This window comes from Opisthorchis viverrini, assembly GCF_000715545.1.
Source record: "Opisthorchis viverrini unplaced genomic scaffold opera_v5_312, whole genome shotgun sequence".
NCBI lineage: Eukaryota > Metazoa > Platyhelminthes > Trematoda > Opisthorchiida > Opisthorchiidae > Opisthorchis > Opisthorchis viverrini.
Window position 1 is genome coordinate 172947 of NW_008751970.1, and position 16926 is coordinate 189872.

Consider the following 16926-nt stretch of genomic DNA (forward strand, 5'->3'; position numbering starts at 1 on the left):
CACAGTTTCCTGTGTGAATGTCACTGAGATCCCGCCATTGATGGGAGTGAAGGAAGATTTACTGACCCAGTTGGGTAGTCCTAAATATGTCCTTGCTCCAATGGTTGACGCAAGTGAACTAGCATGGCGGCTACTTGCCCGTCGGTATGGGACCCAACTCACCTATACGCCGATGATCCACGCGATGATGTTTCTGAAAGACAAGGCGTACAGACAGTCATGTTTGCAGTTCTCCCCTGAAGATCGCCCCTTAATTGTACAGGTGGGTGGCATAAATTGACATGCTCCAAATTTTAGTTCTGTGCCAACTCTCCCGAAACGTTTGTGAAGGCTGCTCACGCGGGTCAGCCATATTGTGNGATGCAGTAGTATCAATTTGGGATGTCCACAGAAAATCGCCAAACATGGGCACTATGGAGCATTTCTACAGGATGAATGGGACCTGATTAGGAGCATTGGTGAGCACCATGTTCTCAGATAATCGCCTAATACCGCTGTTCTTAAAAACTTTCTTACCACACACATACGCGGTTGATAATTCTCCATCCTTAGGCCTTTTCATTATAACTTATATCTCCGTCCGTCCCGCAATACATCTAATTGAGCAGGAGGTTACTGAGTGGTTTTGATGTATAGCCATTCACCGAGAGGCCTGAGGTCCGAACCCGACTCTGGCTTCTAAACTATTCTTATTAAGGTTTGGGCAACGTGGTAAAATCTCAACCCCTATACTCCCTTTGGTGCATCCGTGTACCGGGAAGACGTGACCTTTGTGATATTATTATTATTATTATTATTATTATTATTATTATTATTACATTTAGCCGAGAATTCTGCGAAGGCGGACATCTGGTTGACTCGAAAAAAAAGAAATTAACCACATTCATGCGATACTGAAACGCTCCTCTAGGATATTATATCTAGCGATAGCTCACGGTGCGGAAGGTCTATGGTATGAACACAACCCCGCATCTCGGCTGATCCTGTCTAGCTTTGTGAAACCTGTATAGCATATCCTAGCCTTCATGCTTTTCTCGGGATACACGGTAGCTAGGCGCCGAAGGGGTGTTACAGCTGCATTATTATTAGTATTGGTAGTAATGGTAGTGCCGTCAACAACACCAGATGAGAACACGGTTACTCCACTTCCGCACAACAACGTCAACTTATTTCAATGAAGGCTTGTAATCTAAGGAAGAAAAGGTGTATGAAGGAGACCCAGGGCTAGCCTGTAACAAACATCCGAGGCGCCTACGTCTCCGATACTCAGTCGGACATTCTGGATAGTAACTGAAAGCATGAACGCCACCAACATCAGTTAGGCACCATATCGTTCAATGTTTTCAGTCAAGCGCAAGTAGGATTCATGTGGGTCCCATCCTGGAAGGCTAATAACACCAATATCACTCAGACTTTTTGTGATATCCTTGTGTCAAATTCCGTCCACCTCTGGGCTTAATACACTCAAAATTCGGCCAGGAAAACAGCGCACTTTTCGGCAGGCGGTAAATAGGCACGCATAAGACATGGCCCAGCCAACAAACCTTGCGTTGTTGGTTGCATTATTTGATGGTGGTACCTATGTCTCATCAGAAATTTGCCTCATGATCACCTCATTGCAAATTTGCCCGTTCCAGTCGATTCTAGTTACACCTGTGGAACCATACTGGTCAAAGGCTTCTCAGATCCTCCACCGAAAGCGGCTAAATCTCGTAGCCGCACAACGATGCAGCTCTCACTGTAGTCTGATACACACGTCCTTTGAGACCAGATGATGTGCCTTTCTGACGCCACAGGGGGCGCGATAAATACAACTCGTACCTTCGACATTCGTTCGTTCACTGCATCTGTCGCACTATCGTCGAAGCTTGTGCAACCTCCAAGATACATATAGTGTTCTAGAACCTGTAGTATCAATCTTTAAGTTATCAGATGCAACTGACAAAATTGGCGATTGACAGTGATGCGTTTTGGGGTTGGGTAGTATGTGGTGAACCACAACTTGGAGGACGAAGAATCTGATCGCCGGACTTCATACACAACCTGACGTCAGTGATTCTACGAGTGTCTCGTCTCGAGGTATACGAGCCACAGCCGTTCTATTAAGTCCTACCTTTCCACCTTTTTCTTTATACGATATACGATGTATAGACATCTGATGTTTTCTGCGCCGCTGTAATGGGTAAACTATCCTCTTGGAACTTCCCTGCATAGTTCCTTCGAATGGTATTTTCCCTTCGTTTTCTTATTTTACAGTTAATCGAGCTGTTAATGAGCTGGACATACCAGTCACATGTAAGATACGTATCTTCCCCGATGTGGGACGAACTGTGTCGTACGCTAAGATGCTTGAGGCCGCTGGAGCATCCCTGCTCGTTGTGCATGGTCGGACTAGAGAAATGAAAGGCCAGCTGACCGGACTTGCTGATTGGAATCAAATAAAAAGAGTCAAGTGAGTTTGTTCTGCTTAAAATGTTCCCCACCGAGTGAGGGAATAGATATCGGTTGCATCTCGCATTTTTGGGTCAGCATCGCGTAAAAACCAGGGTTATTCTTTTAAATCTCTCCCTGAAAGATTCAAGACACTGAAAGTAATCGTACTATCCCTATCATGGTATCATGCTTCCTCCATCTGTCCGGATGTAGTTATCCCGGCAAGTTCACTGAGTCAGAATAGTTGCATTGATGTGGGAGGAGGACTGTTCGGGTGAGATTTGTGTTGGTACATTCTCAAAATCTTTATGCACCTGTTCACATGTGAACAGTGTTTCTCATTTATTCTATGCACCGTACCCCAGGCAAATGGCACACGTTCTGTCGCATACGCTTTTGAACGTTGCTGTCGTCCAACTTCTGTGTATGACTTCTATTCCGTCCTCCGGTTGAATATCAGGTGGATTTGTTGCACAAAATGTGTTTATGCATCGGTGGTATCAAAGCCAATAGGTCTTTGTGTAAGGTGTACCTTGTTACTTTCGAATCGTCCCCCAAGTGGTAGCGAGGGCATCTCAATCATATTCGCTATATTTTTAACCTTATAAGCTTTCTCACATCTTTCCTCCAGTTTTCGCACTCGATGTTGATATGTGCGTTTGTCCTGTTGCGAACACCGATGACAGCTGGATCATGCTAGTCAAATGCTTTCTTGTTTCAGGGCGGAGCTCACCATACCTGTGATTTCCAACGGGAACATTCAGTACCCAGATGATATTGCTCGTTGTCTTTCAGTAACTAACGCAGACGCCGTCATGAGTGCAGGTATAGTTGTTGAGTAAAACTAGTCCTGGTACGCCTGTTTTTTTTCGATGCAAAGATTTAGAAAGTTAAAACAAACTGTCTTCCTGAGTTTATTTGGATTCACACAGGCTAAGTGTGCTATTTGGTTTCCGATACGAGAGATAGTTGTATTTGTTTGGCAATGAACCTAGAAATAACTTATAACCCGACCTACCTATATTCCGCCATCCTCGTTAGCACCCAGGCTCTTCATTGTAAAATGAAAATATTACCGCAAAGATTACCGAAATATTCAAAGCACGTGTGCTTCAGCATCTAAATGTGAAGAAATAGTTCACGCGTTTTGTTTCCTGAAGAGGTTCATTGATGTGAGACAGATCTAACGCCGGATGACGCGTTTTCCTCAAAAGATTTATATACAACAACCAAATCACTTCAGCTGCATCGCTACAAGCTTGCAGTTTTTGCGTATCCTGACATCAGTACAACTAACAGTACTTGTGAACCACAATAGGCTGTTTAGATTTTTGCAGCTGCGATAGTATCTCTTTTTATTTTCCCCTGATTCTCTATCCCTTGTTTTTCCTCTAGAAGGTCATCTCCACAATCCAGCCATCTTCGCCGGATTGCAACCTTCCGTGTACAGTATGTGCATGGAATATCTGGACATTGTGAAACAGTATCCAACAACCATGCCGATTGTCCGGGGGCATATATTCAAACTGCTACATCATGCGTGAGTAGTCTTTTAACACGACTCACTTATCTCATACCATGTCTGTCCTCCAGTTGCGGTTCAAGTTGATTGGTGGTGTGAGATGTGTCTGATAGTCTGGAAAAATCCCATGGTCTCATCTGGTTCGGGTACGGGAAAAAGGCAAAATCATCCAAGAATGACTCGGTCTAGCTAGAAATCAACAATCAAAGATCAGTGTTCGTTAACCCTAACAATCCGACTGTCTGTCCACTTTTCTGCTATGTTCATTTTGGAACACAAAACGGAGACCCGTGGATACGTGTGCCAATGGTTTCAGTTATTGTGCCTTGGTTGTCGTTAGTGCATTATCAAGAAAGGACGATCAGTTTTCTAGGTCGAGGTTACAGGTAAATAAAATATTTCAAGGTACCTTATATGTTCAGCTGTAGCACTCTTTCGGTGCCTAACTGCCATGCCACCAGAAAGAAGCGCGAGGGATGGGATACTGCCAGGGTGCCCAAGCCTAGACAGGGGAAGTCGAGAGGCAGAAGTCGGGCTCGAACACGGACCTTCCGGTCAGGAAATCCGCGCTTTAGACACTTGGGCTATCTCGCCCAGTGTACCTAATTAAAACCAAATACATTTATTTTGGTCTGGAGTGGTGTCACATATTTCGAAAGGCATACTTGGCTGCCTTTAGTATTCGTGTTTGGACAAGATTAGTAGTTCTACATGTCCTGGGCCAAATGACTACTTTGTCCGCCTGTTTGTGATGCGCTGCAAGTAACAGGAATTCATAGTGGGCGTACGATGTAAAGTTCACTTTTCACTTATCATAAGGCGAAGTAGTGAAGACTTGGTTATTGTGACTGATCTCACACAAGTACGGCACAGTCCCTTACAATGGTAGATTTCGGGGCAGCATTATCTGAAATTATCATGTCTTCGACTTTACCATCGAAGTGAAAAGTGTACCTCATACTGTGCCTAGCGACCAAGATGGAAGGTGACAATTTGTACCGCCGTGGTTTTGCGAACTGCACATATCCGGAATCGGACACCCCGAGCTTGTGCACTTATTCCTAGATCATACGTTGCTACCAATGGTAACCACAGACTCACAGCTGGTGTTACCTACCACCTGTTTTCTTAGAAAACAGTCCAGTTATCTGACCAGTGGTGGGGTTAGCTGCCATCTTCGAATGTCAGCGAACTGATCTTCCTCTGAGACTCGTTATGCCCAGTCATATGTGGAGTGGAGTTGGTTCACTGAAGTACCGGAAACACTGCCAGCAAATCTAACTGCGTTACATGTTATCGAATCGGAATTTCTGGATGGCGATTTAAGTCAGCCAAAGAAAAAGTGATAAATTCCACGCAGAACTAAGTGTTATTCTGCATCCTCTGACTTAAACTGAGTGTTACTACTATTGCCATGACTATTCTTACCGTCATCTGGTCTTGTTGGATCTTTACAGGTTGGTCGTACATCCACACTTTCGCCAGACCGTCGGATGTGCCCAGAATTTGGAGGAAATGCTGAGCATTGTCCAAGAAATGAGAGACGTTTGTTCGGTGAGTCAGTCATTTCATTAGCGTGACTACTAATCATGTCCTTCTTACTAGCTAATTAGTAGAATTGTATTGTTCTATCTCCATAGGACTACAGTACGAGCTGTTTTGTTATGGGTGTGAGAATCAGGCTGTTCTAGTAGCGGAACTGAGACATCTTCAGGTCTTCGACAACCACTGTCTCAAACCCATAGCCCATGTGGGTTTTAGTCGGTGAATCCGTAACAAGACAATCAGAAAACGAGTTTCCGGTCGCGAAACGGGGACTTCCACCGAATATTGGATCCAGTAACAGAAACTACGCTGATTAGGCCATGTATTGCGTATGTCGAACCATCTTTTGGCGAAGGGAGTGCTGTTTTCCGTGTCCATTTCAGAGTGGCGAATGCAGAGAGGTGGCCAACTCTCAACCCGGTAAATGGGTATGGAAAGTCTGGGTGCTGCAGGTGCGACTCGCCTTTCAGGATGGGGACGAAAGTATGCAACAGCGTCGTTCACACCCCGTGTTTTCACTTCTTCCTCTTCAGGGTCCTCATTGTCATGCTTGGTATCTTCCCTGATGTAGGTAACCGGGTTATTCAAGACGTTGTCTTGCATAAATGCACCCACAGAATGTTCAACAACCCAGCATAGATGTTCCCTAACTTAATATCACAGGATCAAGTTCGTCCTCATAACTTTCCGCAAAAAGTTTCCCTTAGCACACGGAGTCTTTGAAAGCTAGGCTAACGTGTTGTTTTATCCACATATTTACATCAGACCTGGCCACGGTTGTGCTGCTACCTGCGGTCCGCAAAGGACTTGGGAATCTCGAGAGCTGAAGTTGTTTCTGCGCTGAAGTCTCACCCGAAAATGTTTGTTTTCCAGTTTAACTGTGATTTTCATCGGTCCCTTTTTAATTGGTGGCCCTTCTGCTACGAGCCCCAATGAACCACCGAAGGAAGGGTTCACGGTCGGAGCAGTTTCACTGCCTGCTGAGCCTCCGATTCCTAGTACATTTTGTTTTACTCCTTCCAGTTGGTTTCAATCAGCATCCGTGTTTTGGTGGTATCACACGATTTAAGACTTAACAAGTCTTCTGGAAATCCATAACGAATCGCCTCTACTTTCTGTTCTAGCGCTTTACATTGAGTCAGACATAAACTAAAGCCCTCTTCGGGTTACCCTGACAAAAATAATCACCGCCGCCAGGTAGCAAACAATCGCACGACCAGTCGGTGAGCGGCCTTCATTCGCATCACTCTCATGTGAACACTCCCAACCTAATCTTAACAGTCTCAGACCTATTACAGGTGAGAACACTCGACAGACGAGTATAAGGTAATGAACAATGGTCAACATAAGTTTGCCTTTTGCGCAGATTTTCGTGGTAATTTGGTTTGTGTGACCCCGTTGTTTTACATCTTTTCCTCACACGAGGCTTTCTAATTTATTATAGGCCTGCGAATCGAATGCCGAACAAATATCCCTACACCCTCACTGGATCTGTCAGCCATATGAACGACCTAAGTTGGCAACAGGGAAAGAAGTTCCGAACTCCCCTATTAACACCGCTGCAGCAAGCGCCGATGCAAGCCAACCATCTTACAGACATATTCTTCAGGAAGAGAGACGCATCCGACGGGAAACGAAGAGAGAAGCAAAATCACTGAAGCGAGCATTGTCCGAAAAGGCCAGTTTGCTTTGCAAACAGTGCCGGATTAATCGTAGTGTAAGTTCTTGTGGACTGTGAATCCCACTGTGTTTTTCCGTTGTCAAACGCGAATTTCTACTTATCAGTTAGGATTTGGGATCGTGGTTGCTACTGCGCTAGACCTGGATCTGTTCGACCACCAAGTGTGACGGAATCGCTACCAAGCTAGAGCTGGATTATATTTTCCGCGTTAATTTGACTGCCACTGGTTCTTTTGTATAAGGGAAATCTTATTGGAAGTCGAAGTGAACTACGTTCTCTACTTAGCGACCATCCCTGTGGCAACTTACCCTGCAGTATGACTGTATGGATATCGCATTAGGAGACCTTCCTCCATAATACAATGAATTCTCTATTACAATTGAACTTGTCCGAAGTTTACGAAGTCGTTTGAGTACCGCAAATGATTACAACTATACCAGACAAGTATGCGTGCCAGTAGGTGTCGAAAAGAGCATTGCAACATGACACTCGTCCGTTCCTCTCTCAATATGGCATTACTGATCATTCTTTACTACATCCGGGAAAGATAAATTGACACTTAGACAGATGCGAAACCTTGTCTGCTTGACTTTTAATCCCGTCATAGCTATCGAACCGCCATGATCGGTGGAGGTAGGCTTTCCCTTAAGGAATCTTTACCGTATATGTCTCCGGTAACAATTCGCCCGGGGAAGGTGCACTTTTAAAGGAGGTATGGAACATTCAAGAAACTTATGCGCTTATCCCACCTGCAAAGTTAGTGAGGACTTCAGAATCCCATATCTCAACTCCACAGTACAATTAGAAGGGACATGGTGCCCGAACTTGCGCCTGGAAGGTGAGGTGGCTCCTACTATGAGTAGTTCGAACGACATCACACAATGAATGAATCGAGGTCTGTTTGACATTACAGTGAATGGCCAGCAAAATTCACTATTAATGTCGGTTCATCAGTTGTGGACACCACAGAAGGATTCGCATGCACACAAAGCAGAGTGGACATGTGCGGTGTAGCCAAATGTATGTAAGTGTTCAGGCGGTTTTACGACTTTTCGTCAATCAGTGTGGATACAAGAGCTATACTTTCGAATGACGATGTTTCCTCTGACCGTTTCACAGTTTGGCTTAGCGCAAAATTGACCAAAATCGCAGTAATGTAACCCTTCGTAGATTGTGACTGCTGGTCGCACTGTTTTAAAATTCTTTACCACGATAACCGTAAACTTGAACACAATTAGTGTGCTGCAGATTCTACACGTAGAAAACAAATCTCATGTCGGTTTTGTTTGCGTTACGATTGTACTCATTTAACCTGTGGGTTGGCCCAATCACTTTGCAGTATCCCGACTGGTTGATCAGGCTGTTGTTTTGTGTTCTTCTGTAGATTCTTCGTTTAGTGCACAACGCATTCGTCGTATGCCGCATCGTGAGTGACGTTGATCAACACCGAGTGCTCGGTCTCTTACTGTTTCGTGTATGGCTACTGGTTCCTATCTCCTAATTATCTTGATTTTCTAAAGGCGATCTTCCACGAGATTTCGCTTTCGTTTTAAACTACGTGACCAGTAATACTCCTGATAAAATTTCAGGAACACTGCAACTATTCTAAGGCATCATCTAGCAGCGCTAACTAACAGAGGAGACTGCATCAACAGACCATTGACTACCATCAGTTGAGACTTCAGCATCTGTCGTAAACCACGTTTAAGGGCGCTATCCTCTGATTGGTTACTTTTTTGAGTGCGGAAAAGGAACTTGGAGATCGCATCAACTTAGTAAAATGCAGTGGTATGAGTTTCTAACATGGTCTCGCTGTTCACTACACGTGTCGTGTGGAGGTGGTTTAGGCGCGAACCCACTGAACGGAATGTATGTGGTTCGAATCCAGTCTTGGTATCTTGACCGCTTCCGTCAAGACTTGGGTGACATGGCGGTATCTCAGCCCTCGTGCTTCTTTCGAGTGGAATGGAACCGAAAGTGTGTTACAGCTGAATGCCTACCCTGTGGAACTGGCTCAGGCCGTGACGGTGTCTATGATACATGCTAATGTAAGGCTATATCAAAAGCGAAACAAAAACCAAACGGCTAGTAGTAGTGTCTGCATTATGTACTTATCAGTTTCACATGCAAGTCTGGCTGCACTTAGATTGAAAACAGGCTTTCATGGCTTCGTTTCGAACACCGCATTTTCTGTTCTAAGGGTCAACAATGTCCGAGTTCTGCATGTAGAACATGTTGCTGGTCACTGGATCCGGACAGGTCCAATGGATGCAAAGGTAAACCAGTTTTTTTCATTTCATGCTTTCTTTCCAGTTCACCAGCACCCGAAGAAAAAGAGGACATGATGATGCTCTTCGATTTTGTATTTTATACTGTTGTATTACACTCAGTATTTTTCTTCAGCCTCTTCACCGTCTTCATCTTGATAGTGGGGATGCGGGAGGGTTCATCGTTCCACGCCCTACAAACAATGTCTGCATGGTAGTTAGAACTCACAATAGATGTTCCACGTTCGCCTTGGATGTCAGATCAGGGACTTCTAACCCACAAGCGGAGTATTCCTCATTCTGTTGTTGTAAATAAGCGCTACGCATATCACTCTTCACCGAACTGTGCTCAGTAACAGTAACTGTCCTCTGCAGGTATCTGTAGAAAGAATATCGGCGCTGCTGAACAGTTAGCATATGGCTTACCTCTCTATCAGTGATGCTTGTTCTTCGTGCGTCAGATGTGTTCGTCCTTCGGGGAAATTGTCTCGAAACCACTGAAGTTTGCTTTCTGTGCTACGTCAGAAAAGAAGTGAGAATTTCCGCCTACCGAGTAGTTTATTCTTTCGTACTTGTTGTTTCTGCCGCCTTAACATTTTCGAGGATTATCAAAATAGGACTTACTTCGCTACGCGAAGTTCATGATGCAGGTGTCTCCGTGCGTAACCAGCTTTACGACTCTGTGGATGTAGGACCTTCATCACCTATGTTTTAAATAGACACGTGCTGAAATGCGAAAACGATTGGACTATGGAATATTTTAGTGCGCCATACCATCGCATGTAGCGACAGCGGAATGTAAACAATGCTTATTACACAAGAGGCAATCAGGAGTTCAGCACAGGGAATTCTATACGGGGCGATTTGGCCTTCATCGCCATAGGTAAAGGCAACTCCCTACCAATACAGTGTTCTTTGCCTAAAGTGACCAACTGTAAAGAACGAAGCCGCTTCAAGGGAAGGGCGATAATTTTACTCGTTTCGGTTGTTCACGGGTATTCCCATTTTCCCTGGGGATTGTATGATTATGAGTAGCCTTGAATCATTCGCCAGAAAACGCCCATAAGAGCACCAGCAAATCGTACCGAATTTCCTAGCCTTTCACACCAACCTGTCCAAAACAGACCACTGCTTAGGAGAATCCACTCCAAGCAACACTCGCCAGATTTCTATAAGATTCCGTCCGGTACGACCAATTATAAGCAATGGTGATCATCAAGGTCGTCCTGTCCTTTGGCGTGCGTTTTGCGCCCACAAAGTATAAGTTCATGCCTCTGGACCTGAAGTCAGTGAACACGGTACTCACAATCCAAAAAGAGAATCGAAGTTAAGGAGCATTTTAGTTATCTCGGATGTCGTATTCGTTCCGACTGCAGTGTGACAGACGACAACAGGGAGAAGCCCGCGTGAACCCACTGTGGATATTCGAAGACCCTGCAAGCTATGGCCGCTGAGCTACTTCAATGGCGTTCTTGGTGCCACTTTCTATCCAGATTGCTTGAATGAGTCTAGAGGTGTGGGCACCTCTTTTTCATCCAGTTCCCAGTACGGCTTTCAAATAAATTGTTTGTACGGAAGCGAAGTAGCAGTGCTAAACACTGACCTTATGCTGCCTGTTTCAAATAACTTTGGATGTGACATTAATAGGCGACTTCTTTGCCTTTTAGTATTCACCAGTTCGCTGTACTTTGCTATTTACGCAACTCATGAGTGTATTCGTCGCAATGCTACAGAGCGCGACACCGCATGGTTTCTGTCTGTTCAGGTTGAGTGTCAGGCAGTATAACTAAGTCAAACAGTGTCCACTGGTTAGTGAGTTCCATGACCTTAGAGGATACTACTGGAACCAGGGAATACTTACTACTAGGAACACCCGGATGGTTTGGAGCACGTGAATTCACTTCAATGATGAGATTGTTGTGCTCTGGGCCGAAAAAGTTCGTTACGGGTGATTCGGCCATAAAAACCCAGATACCGTTATTCTGGTGAATGGCTGCTTTATTTGGACGACATTCCCAAGGCGTCGCGTTTGCACCGGTTTTTCCCGCACGCCTTTGGACAACTTGTCCAATTGTCTTTTTCACTGGCTGTCTCTAGTCAGCACGGATTTTTAACGTAAGTGTTCACTTTGAAGGCCACCATCTGTAAATCGCCCATGGGCCTATTGGACAACCTGGCAATAAGCTGCGGTTGCCTTAATTAAAGATTATCTCTCCTTCTGGAGCACACCTCTTGGTCCTTGCCACTCCGTCGAGTTCAGTTTATCAGCTCACGAACCCCACATCGAAATGATATGATTCCAGCTGATACGGCTTTGTTCACGGACGATAAGAAGAATAAGGGAATGAGAGCCACACAGTGGCAGTGGCACAATCAGTTCACTGGTATCAAATGTTTCTCTTTGTTCAGTGTGACAGGCTGAAGGCTACACAGTTAAGGCGAACTGACAGCCCCTAGGTCGTTTCCATCCGAAACAAGACTGGGTGAACGGGGTTCTACGAAGCATGCGAAGTCTAACCAGCGTAACCTGTAGAGTGCGGCCAGTAGATCTACTGACAGAGGATGAACTTTCTCAAAAACCTGACAGACTTCAGTATTACTGGTTTCGTGTTCCCGCCAGGATCGCGCGATGCTTCGGTAGCACCGATGACCAGACATAGAAGTCGTTCGAGTGCAGGTCCCTCAAGCACTGCATGATCAAGAGCCTAGAGAACGATAAAGATGGAGACGGTTTTCGCGAGTTCAATAGTCACATCCTGTTTCAGTCGACTCGATCAGCCAGCATAGAGAAGAAAGCGCCAACGAAATAATATCGGAAGAATTACGGAACGGCAATTACTCGGAAAATCGTCCCCTCGAACAAAGGGCTAAGCACTTTGTACAACGGTTCAGCTGGACTCCTTCAACACAACCTCTGGAAGAATACATGCTTGAATGTTACATAGACATTAGCGTGTCGTCAGCAACAGAAATCCAGCGTGAAATATCACTACTCTAACGCGCCAAGTCAGCCAGGCCGCATGGTCTGCACCATGCATTTCTCAAAGGAGTGAAGCTCTAGTGATCAACAGAAGATTTAGAAAGGAAACAAAATACCACCCGATCGTCTTTGAAACGTGCCCAAGAATGTCATGCAAAAACAACAGTGGAATCAGCCTGATATCCGTCGCCTTCAAGGTGCATCCCGGCATTATTTTTCGCACGCTGATATATTATCCGAAGAGGCAGACACGTGAGGATTAAGATGGCTTCCGTCCTGACCGCAGATGCATAGACCATATCTTTACCTTGAAACAAATTCTTGAACAGCAACACTCTCAAACGTCCCACATTGATAGTTTTTCTTGGTCTGAAAGCTGTTTTTGACTCCGTCGACCCTAGGAAACTTTGGCGGTATTTGATGATGAGAAAGGTCCCTTGTGAATTAACATCCCTTGTTGGGGTATTGCGTGCGAAGCCCTGTAGGCCTCCGCCTGAGTTTAGCACGTCCAGCGATGTAAGACAAGGTTGATCCCTTCTATAATTCCTCTTTATATTTTTTGTCGACGTGGTACTTAAGGCTTCTCTGTCTGTCTCTGGGACCTCGGGGATTGAAATACTTCCGGGGCATTTGCTCATGGATATGCGGACGATGCCGTCCGTTTTGCTTCAAACCACTCAAAGAAGAAAACCATTTCAAATGACCTAAATAATTCTGCCGCACGAATTAGTATGAGCTTCACACCTGCAAAGTGTAACACTTCTACAAGACTGGATGGTTGCAGAAGGGAAAATCGATGGATGATGGGCAAATTTGTTTAACTGGGCAGCTGTAGACTGGCTGGAGGTGAAATTACTCCTGGAATCGGAAAAGCCAGGGCAGTTTTTCCAACCCCCGAAACCTATGGCGCCGGTCTGATGTCAGTTTGCCTGTCAAGGACAAACTTCAGACGGCGGCAATCCGATCCATACTGCTGTATGCATTGGAAACGTGGCCGCTAAGAGCAGAGCACGTTCGAAACCTGCCAGTGCTTGGTCTGGTGGGAACACCGGACTAGTAATGCCGAGATGCTCATACAAAAGACAAATTACTCACGGTTCACAGGTTACGCTGGTTAGGACAAGTGTTTCGTACATTAAAGAGAGACTTACCAATGGTTAATGACGCTGACAGACACGGCTCGATCAAGCATTCAGTGGCGCTCACGAGTCAGAGCTATTGCTTTCAATACGTGGCTAACCAGTTCCCGAACTGAAAAAAGTCATCGCCTCCAATACTCACCACATTTTCCGGCGACCGCAGCTGTAGCAGCAGAAACCAACGTCCTCTCCGTACATGGTTTTCAGCTGAGAAACTGAACTGGACCGCTGGTGAGTTATTTAGTACGATGGAAGCACAGAGCTTACGAAGAGCACGACGCTGCTCCGAACACATCTGGTGTGCACATCACCATGAGTAATGAGACATCAAAATTTACTTCCTGGGTTCTAGACTTCCCTGAAGCAAGGCGGTGACGGCTGCGGGCGAATGACAGCGAGTCAACTCTACTACCCATTGCTTTATGGGTTATATTTTCAAGTCAAACGTCGAAGGTTGGTTACCTTGAAAAAAACCTTCCTCGGCGTTGGAACCACAAAATATCACTTGCCCTAGCATCAGTTCGATCAGCTTTCACTTTCCAACTTACATTTATCCACCGTTTCAGGTCATCTACTTCGCAGCAAAATAAAACAGCCCTTTGCTTAATTGAAAACGTCTCATCCGTGTTTCAGCTTCAATATCCAGACTCTGTTATGTTGTTTGTTCTCCATTCATGCGGCCGTGCTCCGAGACGCGCATACAGGACTCTACTCTGGCTATACACCTCAAACTGCTTAGGACGACCTTGGATATTCCACAACTTATGATTCGGATATCTGGAAATCCTGATGCAACGACTCGTGGTGTGTGACATGGGAATCGAACTCAACCCCTGAGCTAAAAATGCTTTTTATTAGACTGGATTTCAACAAGGTTGTTGTCGTCCTATATACTTATTACCGATTCGCCTATCTATACGGCTCTTTCGAGCACGAGGTAGCTCGGTGGCTAAGTTTCCGTACTACTGGTTGGAAGGTCCGTGGTTCGAACTCAACAACGGCATCTAGACTGTTCCTGTCTTCGCCCCTGGACAACATGCCAGTATCCTAATCCTTGTGCTTTCCCTGGAGGGCATGGCACTGGTGCTGAACGATTAGCACCCGTTTGTCTGGTCCAGTGAAGATATGAAGTGCGTATGTTTGTTGCGTCAGCATATACGCCGACAAACTGTGACCCGAAATCTGAGAAAAAACGGTTCTGTTAAGATAGTCACGACTGCGACAAACGGGACCCAAAACCGAAAAAAAACGGTTCTGTTAAGATAGTCACGACTGCTTTAATCAGCAAAGGCGGACATATTCACGCTGTCGGCCGGTAGGAACGCAAAAATTAAACTAATAGGCCCAGAAGTGAAGCTGGACCACAGATTCGGGGTCAGTTCCCACCGTACAGTAAGAATTCTTTTGTTGTGTGCTAATCGTCCATTCCCAGCCCATACGAACTTTCAGCATAAGCATCCTCAACGAGTCATTCGGAGGCAATCAACCGCATGCCAGTCATGGACTCAGTTGAATTATGTGGCCGTCAATCACAGACAAAGTGCCTCAAAAAGACTACCGTTACTTCCACAGTACGTAACCCGATCTCCATCAAACCATTGTGCGGGCTCAATCAGCATATCTCTTCCCCTCAGGATTACGCAAACCGGAATAGAACCATTCGGTCCAACTTTGTCACGGAGACTGCATTTTATCGCGATGCGACAGCTTGCGTACATCAATGACCCAATCGACTGCACTGGATTGTCCACTCAGCATCCACAGAGTCCCTCCTATCAGGTACGTCGGTGGATAGGTGCCCAACTGACACTATCCTGGCCCTTACTGCCGAGAGTTGGGACAGGTATCGCAACCAGCTCCTTAAAATTTGAGCTGCGCAGACGGTCTCACGCCGAACACAGCTGTCTTGAGGTCAAGCTTTTACGCTGAAGGATTTGGTTGGGTTGGGTGGAGATTGATCTGTCTGGGATTAGGATCGGTGGCACACGCCCAAGAACCTCGTCAATAAACGTACTTGCACGCGAAATAAACCAGATTGCTTTATTCGCTGCATAGAACAGGGCAGATAAGAGAAAAACGCGGCTGCTGACTCTTCTTTATTGCTACACCGTAACCCCGTTTACCGCTTGTTGATCATTCGTAAGCGGATCCCAGCTGCAGACACGACTCCCAGGTACCCAGAGGATTGATATGTTGCATAATAGACCTCATATCTATCGATCAAAAATCCACTACTCATATCTGCTTCTATCACAGCCCCTAACGAAGTACCCTTGGAAGACCGGCCAACAAACCGATTTATCAACTGAAACTCGAATGAAATCCGAGAACATTTATTGAGCTTACGGCAACGGCCTTTCCTAAAAGCTACCGAGCAGAAAATTCGGGAATTTTGTAGCCGGTTTTAGCATGGCATCTGGTTAATGAACTGAGGTTTCATTGAGCGATTGTATACCTGGAATAATAATTATTCACCTGCAGCACCCTTTCGATGCCTAGCTGCCATGCCAACGGAAGGAGATACGAGGACTAGGACACTGCCGGGTTGCCCAAGCCTAGACAGGAGTAGTCGAGATGTTGAGCTCACGTATATTCCGGTCCGTAAGCTGGCTCGAGTATATATTCTGAAGCCTCCGAATTTGGGCTGTCCAACATTTAATCGTCAACCAAAACCGGAAGTGGACGAAATCCTGAGCACTTTTTGCTTCTTTGTCTGGTTGGGCGCCAACAGTCTGAAGTCCTCATTATTTGGAAGATGCCCTCTATCGACCATCCCACTCACAAAAACGTTGCAAGAGTTTTCAGTCCAAGGTTAGTACGCCTCCAGACAAGCTTTAGTCTGGATGCAAAGTGCTACTTTCCTTCCATCTTTGTACACACCTGCACTTGTTCCTCAACAGTGCGCAGTGGGCACCGTTGTCACCGGGTGTCCCAATGTGACCGAACAGCCTTGGAACGAGATTGGCCACTGGTGTGTTTAAGCCCCAACTACCAATTGTCTTGGGATAGATGGGCTGATTTAGGTCACGTCCTCGTCCGGTATCGATTTCCCGGTAAATTCCCGAAAGGGTCTAGCTGTGGAAGGACAGCGTACCACAAGTTAATCGCCATCATCAGACAGCGCGAAATCGCAGCGCTGCGGCCGGCGTTTTAATCATTGGCTTCCTGATCCGTTCAGTATGTAGCTAAAGGCAAAGTAACTTAATCCAGCTTCTGATGGAAACAACCGAAAACTGCCAGAGCTGGTCACAGGGTCACGCCAGAAGTTTAGTTAATGGGCGAGAAGCAACCAGCCATAAATGCTTGATACTGATTGGCCAATATGCTGACCAATCGGGGGGGGGGGGGTGTCGTTTGCT

The 16926-nt window shown here is 45.7% G+C and overlaps 2 protein-coding genes across 2 annotated transcripts; one reads left to right on the forward strand and one right to left on the reverse strand.

Moving 5' to 3' along the window:
• Window positions 1-281: 281 nt before the first annotated feature.
• Window positions 282-8682, forward strand: T265_09867 (hypothetical protein; the record flags this gene model as incomplete). Its single annotated transcript, XM_009176071.1, has 8 exons — window positions 282-343; window positions 367-458; window positions 2257-2452; window positions 3155-3258; window positions 3829-3973; window positions 5413-5509; window positions 6945-7217; window positions 8566-8682. The coding sequence occupies 8 exons, from the start codon at window positions 282-284 to the stop codon at window positions 8680-8682; spliced, it is 1086 nt and encodes a 361-aa protein (XP_009174335.1).
• Window positions 8683-9548: 866 nt separating this feature from the next.
• On the reverse strand, window positions 9549-10152 carry T265_14983 (hypothetical protein; the record flags this gene model as incomplete). Its single annotated transcript, XM_009176072.1, has 5 exons — window positions 9549-9642; window positions 9678-9827; window positions 9875-9959; window positions 9999-10036; window positions 10073-10152. The coding sequence occupies 5 exons, from the start codon at window positions 10147-10149 to the stop codon at window positions 9549-9551; spliced, it is 444 nt and encodes a 147-aa protein (XP_009174336.1).
• Window positions 10153-16926: the final 6774 nt, after the last annotated feature.